A 9,380-nucleotide genomic window follows, 5' to 3' on the forward strand; every position below is an offset into this window, starting at 1 on the left:
ACAATAAAATTAAGTGGATCAAAACCAAAATAACTACATATTAAAGGAATTAAAAAAAATAAAGGAAGGTGGTATGGTTTATAGAAAGAAAATGGAAGGCGTTAGATTTTTCATTTTGTTTGTATATTCATTTCGCTAATTACTACTATTGTGTAAGCGTTCTTGGTAGCGAGCTTACATGTTTTTATTTAAAATGACGTAATTATGTATCGCGTAAATTTTTTAGAAGCATTGTTTTGACTTGAAAGGCTAACTTCACAAAATCCTCACCCAAGTAACTCAAAACACTGCAAGTAAATTTACCTTAAATTATAGTTTACTTTTACTATGACTTAACATTGCAAGTAATCATAACATGATTTGAGTTTTGCAATAATTACATATTTATTATTTTTTTATGTTATATGTATTTAGGTTTAAATATATTTTTCGTCCCTATAAACTTCTTTTTTTGTTTTAATCCTTACGAAATATTTTTTTATTTTTTGTCCTTAAAGCATTTTAGATAGTATTTTTTCACTGTTTAAAGCTTTTTTTTACAATCCAAAGCGGTATCTAAAGTACTTTAAGGACAAAAAGTAAAATAAACACATTTTACAATCACTAAAACAGAACTATCGTCATCATTATCATTATTTAACCTGGAGTCATGCATTTTCTTCCCATAATGGTTGGAATTAGTCTCCTATGTACAAGAAAAGGTGACCATTGACGGGTATCTTGAGAGGAATACAAATGGAAGGAGGCTCCCAATAATAGTTAAAAATACTTAATTGTCGACTTCTAAATTCTTCATATCATTATTGCTAAGTGTAAATTTTTTCTTGATGACTAATCAAGTTTCAACATTGCAATTAGTGTGCATCAGATTTTTAAAGTTGGAAGCAATGGCTCAAGCCTCAAAGATTAGTTGAAGATCCTATATCAACTAATTATATATGGCCAAAATAATGTATACAATAAGGGCATTGTTTTATGCACCATACACAATTGTTGCAGTATCTAAAGCACTTTAAGGACGAAAAGTAAAACAAACACATTTTACAATCACTAAAACAAAAAACTATCATCATCATTATCATTATTTAACCTAGAGTCATGCACTTTCTTTCCATAGTAGTTGGAATTAGTCTCCTATGTACAAGAAAAGGTGACTATTGACAGGTATCTTGAGAGGAAGATACAAATGGAAGGAGGCTCCCAGTAATGGTTAAAAATACTTAATTGTCGACTTCTAAATTCTTCGGATCATTATTGCTAAGTGTAAATTTTTTCTCGATGACTAATCAAGTTTCAACATTGCAATTAGTGTGCATCAGATTTTTAAAGTTGGAAGCAATGGCTCAAGCATCAAAGCTCATTAGTTGAAGATCCTATATCAACTAATTATAGGGTGTTGCTAGGTGCACCCAGCATTATTGCTGATGCACCCAGCATTTTTAAAAAATACCAAAACTGTCCCTGCGTTTTTTTCGCATTTGTGATAGATGTGCATAAGGGTGGTCCGTAAATCGTATGGATCAAGTTGATCCATAAGGTTGATACAAATCAAGTTGATCCTTATGTTGATATTAAGCATACGGATCAAGTTGATCCATAAACCTTTTACGGATCAACTTAAAAGGCTTACGGATCAAGGATATTTTCGTTATTTCATCTTAAGTGCTAGGTGCACCTAGAAACACCCCTAATTATATATGGCCAAAATAATGTATACAATAAGGGCATTACTTTGTGCACCTTGCACAATTGCTAGTACACCCAACAAAATAGTGAAATTCCATTTCTACCCTTTCATAAAGCTGATACAGAATGACGAATCCGTAAGTCCAATACGGATTCACCAATCCATATGAGGCCCAAACGATGTCAATCCGTATGAGGCCCAAATGATTTTTTTTAAAAAAAATCAACAATATGTTTTACAAATTAATGGCTCATATAAAAATCAAACTTGTGACTTTTGCATTATTAGCATGACGCTCTAACCAACTAAGCTAATAGGCCAATTATGTTATAAAATAATTAATGTTGTTATGTATAACAATAAAATTTCTAATGTATATTTAATACACATGTAAATTTAAATAATTAATTTATTTACATATATAAATTGTAAATAAAAATCATACGGATTGACCAATCCGTAAGTCCAATACAGATTGACCATTCGATAAGCCTCATACAGATTGATGAATCCATATTGAACTTACAAATTTGTCAATTCATATCAACTTTACAGAAGGACAAAAATGAAATTTTATTATTTTGCTAGGTATATAGAATGAGAGCTGGTCTTAGTTATTATTATGCAGATACCGAGCCAACCACCCACAAATATTTAGTCATCCATACTTCTTACACTCAAGAGACTCAACTCTCAACGTGGGGGGCAATGTAAGAGATCTCATCAACCAGCTAGTTTTACGGAATTAAGCAAAGTCCTAACCCAAACTCAAATGATAAATTTTGTGGAATTGAATTAAATCACCCAAATTCATTAAAGTCTTTGACAAAATTGTACTTATATATACTATTATTATATTTGCTTTCAAATCCATAAAATCATAATAATATTTTTACATAATCATTGTATTTTACTCTGAACGTCAAACCCCTGTAGGGGCAGACGGATGGCCTATCTTTCTATGTTAAACCAGTGTCATTCCTCTGGTAAAATAAAAGAGTCCAATTGAACTTTCGATAAGAATTTCTCATCAAATAATATCGCATAAAACAACAAAAAGCAAGGCATTTTGATTCCTAATTCCCCACCAAGAAAGTTGGGCCCATCCATAAAATCAGTGTCACTCATCTTTCTCCTTTTAACAAACCATGAAATTTATGTCCATCCACAAAATTTATCAGCATTAACCAACAACACTTTGTCCATTAACCGTATTAATCATTTGATCAGGAACTGCAGTTAAACAGGAAACGCTTGAGATGTTTGTGGATTGGATTAGTTTTAAAAAGGAAAATCATCCGATCCAATCATCTTAATTTTGTTAATTTATTGTCCAATCGATTTAGTTTAAACTCTTAATCCAATCTAATTTAAAACAGTTTAATTTAAATTAATTTTTTATTTTAATTCTACTTATAATTTTTTTTAGAAAATACAAATTAAAAGATAAGATATACAATAAAAATTTAATATACCAAATATTTTGTTTATATGTCAATATATAACTAATAATAAAAATTATTTATGTATTTTAACTCAAATAATTGGTACAAATATCTTTACTTAAATATATTTTTCATAAATTGATATAAGTTTTATAATAATTTTATAAATATATAAGAAATAAAAAATAGAAATGAGTAATATTATAAATTTATAAATAAAAATATATACATATGTATAAATTCGTTTTAAATCAGTTTCTAAAATCAAATCCGATCCAATAAAAATTTTTAATTTTCCAATTTTTCTATCCGTTCAATTTTTGCTTTATTCAGTTTTCAATTTTTTTAGATCAAATTTTTCATTTCACATTGTATTGAATCGGTTTATGAACCTGTAGGTAACAACACATCAGTATTACTGTCCCCGCATCAGCCATGTTTTTTCAGATAACCACAAATTATCTCTCCTCTATCATAGGGTGGACCACAAAGCCCATCTTTGTTTTAGGTTAGATTTTGAGCAGCAGTTTTTTTTTTCATTAGTTTTTCAGGAAGTTGACAAGAAAAAAAAAAGATTAACTTCTCAAAATAAGCTAAGCCAAATACAAATAAAATATGTTAGATCTCCCCAACATTGAATCTTGATCCGAGGAAGCACAAACTTCAGTCTCTCCATCGGTGTCCACAGTTTGGGTTGCAGCAAACGAAAAAAAGTGTCATTCCTTCTTCCCCTCTAGCAGTTGCCTGAATACATAAAAAAAATTTAGATGTTCCATAAGTAATTAAAATAAAGTGTCTTAACAAGCAGTTTTAAATTTTGCCAAAAATGCGTTCAAGAGTTATGAAGAAATGTGCATTATTTCTTCAGTGTTATTTCAAAGGGAAGTACAACATTTCAGATTCAGAAGGTTATACTGAATGTATCTGCATAATTTATAATGACAGATAGACATGTTTTTAGAGTGTCAAGTGTAGCATGTATATTGGCAGCCAATAGTAGGTCCCTCATTAATGTGTGCTAAACCAGTGTCTAGAGTTCAGTTAAGCAACTAATTTAGCATTTGAAGACCCAACATGAATCAAATCTAGAATTGAAAGACATAGTTTCCAAACCATGAATCAAATCTTATCATGTATTGTAAGATACATGATCAATAACTGAAAAAGAAACATTAAAACATAAAGATATTAGCATTTTTAAGTCAAATTAGTATATAATAACTGAAACACTTCCTAGTTCCTATTTGGGTTGTTGGGGGGGGGGGGGGGGGGCTTTGTTTCTTATTTGAGGATAGACTGCAGAAGGACACAAAATCATCACAGTACAACATTTCACCAATATTTTTTCCAAAAAAGAAAAATTTATTCATCACAACAATCTGCCCAGAACCATGAGCAGTACAATGGATACTAGAGCGGCATGACAAAACATACTGAATAAAAGTCAAACTTGTTCAAGCTTAGTTTTCATTTTAAACTTGAGCTGCCGAGATCCCAACTATTGAAAGTCATCAAACCAAAACAATGTAAAGACAAGAAAAGGTTCTCAAGCAACGTATAACCTATATCTCATGCCTCCTAGTATTCTTAGTATGTATGCAGTAGTCAAGATACTTTCATATCCCTAAACAGATTCACACTAGGTTTTGATATCTTAAGCAGCACAAAGTGTAATATCTGTACACCTTTACACATTATCGTATCGAATTGTTAAGACTTTTAACTTTTTTTAAGTTGCTCTCCTTATACAATTCACTTATTCTTCCAAATTAAGAGGGGTGGCAGTAGAAAGATCAACACTAATGTTAAACAGTGAAATTTTTTACTATATCCACAAAATAATAAACTTGTAACTATCTTCAAATCTTCACGGCTCTACCTCCACATTGTTCCATGCACACAAGGAATAAGGTAATACCCATCTAATGTGGAACTAAATCATGAAGCTCGAAATATGCCCCAACCTTGGCAGGGTACATTGTACAACCTATCTACCCTCTAAATTCTTAATACCAACGTACCAAGATAGCAAACTGCAATTCATACTTGGAACAGGGACTTTACCTGGAAAAAGACAGCTTCACCATGATTGCATTGAGTGCAGCGAACAGACTTGGTTCGAGGAAGCGTTGGATCTGCAGCTACATCCTGCAACACCTGAGTGCGCTCTCCTACAGGGTGCTGTATCTCATTCCTATACACACAGAAGTTATCAGCAACCTCCTAAACAACAACAACAACAAACAACTAGTCAGACAAGTATATCCATCGTATCAAAGTTGATCATATCAGAACTGCAAAGGGTCCATCTAAACACCCGCTTCAAAAGAAAGACAACCAACAAAATTGTCCCATGTTTGGGTACAGCTTAAATCCAGAAAATAATCGTTATTTTCTGCTAAAAAATTAAACTTTTTTTGGTTCCAAAAATAAACCAATGCAAACAAAAACTTGATTTGGCAAAAGCATGAAGAAAAATTCAGTTACACTTGGAACAAAAATCGGTTGCATTCTTTCAAACAGTGATTTGGGGTGTGTGTGAAGCGCGTACACAAAAGGGTAAGAGAGAAGAACCTGATGGTCGCAGTTGCGGCAAGCGAAGAGAAGAACCTTCTGTTCTCTGTCTTCCTTAGGGTACAAAATGTTATTGCTGAACCACAATCAATGAATCAGCAGAAAGAAATTGAAGAAAAGAAAAAGGAAAATCAAAAAGAGGAATATGCAAAGGGAACGAACCATTCACGGCAAAATTTCATGGCACTCATCTTGGCAACGATGAGAAGGGAGTAGCGAAGCTACTCGATGTTCCTTCTTCGCTCCTTTTGGGTGCTCCTGTTTTCCCTCCTATGGCCCGCTGTCTCTCTCTATTATATTTCAAGTATATTTATACTACTAATTACTACTAGCCTTCAAATAATAAGCTTAGTTTTGAAAAACAAAACTTAAAAAATGTCTAAAATCAGAAAAGTCATATATATAAAATAAATAAAAATTAATTATGTCTTATTTTATAAAAAGTTTTAAAATTTTAAAATTTTAATTTTAGTTCCTCATTTTTAAAATAAATAGTTTTAGACCCTTAAATACATTTTAATATTTTAAAAAATTAATCTTTAACTTTTGGCCTAAATATTTTTTATTAAAAAAACATGATTATACATTTTTTCCTCCTAAAAGAGATAGCCCAATTTTGATTCTAAATATTAATTTTATTGGTTAAATAATTATGTTTCATAAGAAATCTTATCACCCCTCCCTAACATGAAAAAAATATCTTCTTCATTTATGGGAAGGTCCAATAGGAAAGAGATAGATATATGGGTTATATAATCCCATCAGGTGGGTCCACAAATCCCATGTGTGAGACGAATTAGACCCACTAACATAACCATTTAATCAGATATGACATGTTTATGTATAATATATTGATCAAGTCATTGTGAAAAAGGTCTAAGGTGAAAAAAAATCAAAACAAATGAATGACATTCATAAATAAATAAAAACTTAAACAGTTAAAAAAAACTTAAATTTCTTTTGTACTTCAAATATAACAAAATTTGATTTTGATCTCCATAATTTTTTATTATTATTCACACCTCTAATGTCTAGTGTCTTGTTTGCAATTTACAGTTATTCTTCACCACAAAAATGTTGATGTGGCTAACAAAAGTCCATTTGATCTAGTTGTGCAAGATTAGTGATGTCCCAATGCATAAGTGTTAGATGACGACATGTCTCAATTAAGGTTTCTCTTTGCCTTTTTTCATCCCTCTCTACTACTAGGGATGTTAAAATGGGTTGAACTCAACTAGTCAACTCATGTAACTCTACAAAATGGGATTATTTTTCATGTGTGATCATAAAAAGCCCAAATGACAACATATCTATTGAACAAACTAAAACCTAGAGTCATTGGCCAAAAGTTGAATCTCCGCAAAGCAGGAAGGAGAATAAAAAATCCTATCATCATCCTTCAGGGATAAACCAAATTTAGCAAAAGTGCCAGCTACACTATTAATTTCTCTATACACGAGTCCAACTAACAACTTGGACCTATTGATTTGAAGAAGAAATCAAAATAACCAACTGATATATGTGTGACTGGGCGGCAAATAACCTTAAAAGATGAGATTATTTGTTGTGAGAGAGTCTATGCGTGTGTATGGATTGGCACTAACAAAATTGATTTTGAATGAAAACGATTTTATAAAATTTATTATGATCAGAATTAACTATGAAGTAATGTGATTTTTGTTTAAAAAACAAATATAAAAAAAGTGATTTTTAAAAAAAAAATATTGTTTGAAAACTTTGAATCAAAATTGATTTTAAAGGTGGGTTTTGATGTCTATGTACACTTTTCTATTATAATTATATATAATTATAATTAAATAGGCAGAATGCAAATTAAGATAATATGTGTATAATATGCTAACTTTTGGAATAGAAACGCATTTCTTATAAAACATTAAAATTAAAATTGGATAAAATATATAATAAAAGTTAACTTAACATAAAAAGCGTAACATGTGTATTATGATTCCTTATATGCAAATTTGAAATTTGGATTACTATGTTGTGTGTGTATCATGTGATGTTTTATTTTATTTTTTACTTGTGTGTTTTAGTATTTCACCTTTGAAACATAAAAAATTTACAAAAATTTTATAATTAATTAATTGAAAAGTTTTAAAGAATTAATATAAAATTTTTCATTTGATATAATTTCTAGTTTAATTCATGTAACAACGATGCATTGTTACACTCAACGAGAATTGACTTGCTAATTAAGCCAAAACCATTCAATGGAGGTACTCTCGCTAAGCCAAAATGTAATTCTACAACTTTGTGATTTTACCGCAAATTTGCGTCTCCTATGCCATAAATGACTACCCTACCATCTAAAATCACCCGAAGAGACCCACAAATGATTCCTTAACCTCAAACATCAAACTAACACTAAATGCCCCATTAATAATGGAATCCCTTGAAAATCTTCAATCTCCAAGTTATGGTTCATAAACTCACTTTGTCCTAAATTCAATCGTAAGACAACCCCTAGACCTCACGATCGCTCACAATTTCTCTAAACCTCGTCAAATTTCTAACTTGGGATGATAATCGAGTTTAGATCTGATCGAACCTAACTAACATACTTCCATCAAGTTTAGATATATTAAGCCTCATGACATAATAATTGAGATTGTTAGCCCACAAAGTAGGTGTGGTGAAGATTGTTAAAGACCATAAGGGGTGTTCAAAAAGCTAGAACTGAGTTGAACTATATAATAACTAAACTAATTTAGACAAACCTTTCGTTTGAATCAAACTAGACAAGAAAAAAATATGCATTATTTTTTTAGTTCAACAAATTATTTTCTCAAATTCAAACTACATTGTACTTTGAATCAAATTGAATTGTTTTCCAACTAGACTGAAGTATTTTTTCATTAATATTAGAAGTAGGAGAATTTATACTCCTTTATAAAACTCGGACAAATCTGGCTTGAGAATATTTGTCGAGATAAATAAATAAATCTTATTATAAATAATTAAAATTAAAACACACAATTCATGAGATTTTTTTTTAATTATCACATTATAATTTTCTAAATGATAATACAATTGATCACTCAATCTTCACCATACACATGGTGACTTGCACTAGCTGGTAATTTGTTTATCTTATTCTCATATAGTGTATGTATGAAAATCAAATAGATAAAAGTCTTTTTACAAAATGATCAGAACTCTTACTTTTCTTTTGGAACGCGAATCAAAGTAACTTCAAGTGCATATTAAACGTGCACTATCATAACCCAAAGGACACAGTATGCTATAAGGGTTACTGTGTTTACAAGAGTGAGAATTATTTATTCAACAGAAAAATCTGTGTTCAATTCCCATTATTTGTAAAATTTCTTTAGGCAAATGATAGTCATTTAGCGTCAGCAGGATTAGTCTCTCACTCAGTGAGCTAGAGAACACCATGATCTCAGACCTAGGACCCAAAAACAAACATGCACAGTATGAACTAGTTTTAATTTGTTCCTCTTAAACGTCTCATGCAAGATACAAGGTTGGATTAATAAGTCGATTATTCGTATGTTGAGTAATCAAACAATGCATATGCATGCGAGAGTCATCACCATCCTCTCTGTTATTGCTGCCCTTAGGCAAACATTGACCCACAGTGTTTCTAACAAGACCCACCGTGCTTGCCTCCTTCTAACTCTTCATCTTCCTCT

At 30.9% G+C, this 9,380-nt stretch overlaps 1 protein-coding gene across 1 annotated transcript; it reads right to left on the reverse strand.

Annotated features, from left to right (window-relative positions):
• Nucleotides 1–3,646: 3,646 nt before the first annotated feature.
• On the reverse strand, nucleotides 3,647–6,001 carry LOC100802125 (DNA-directed RNA polymerases II, IV and V subunit 9A). The gene is made up of 4 exons (XM_003546279.4): nucleotides 5,869–6,001; nucleotides 5,707–5,782; nucleotides 5,197–5,355; nucleotides 3,647–3,876 (listed from the first exon to the last, which is right to left on the reverse strand). The coding sequence occupies exons 1-4, from the start codon at nucleotides 5,895–5,897 to the stop codon at nucleotides 3,796–3,798; spliced, it is 345 nt and encodes a 114-aa protein (XP_003546327.1). The 5' UTR covers nucleotides 5,898–6,001; the 3' UTR covers nucleotides 3,647–3,795.
• Nucleotides 6,002–9,380: the final 3,379 nt, after the last annotated feature.

The sequence above is a fragment of the Glycine max genome, chromosome 15, assembly GCF_000004515.6.
Source record: "Glycine max cultivar Williams 82 chromosome 15, Glycine_max_v4.0, whole genome shotgun sequence".
NCBI lineage: Eukaryota > Viridiplantae > Streptophyta > Magnoliopsida > Fabales > Fabaceae > Glycine > Glycine max.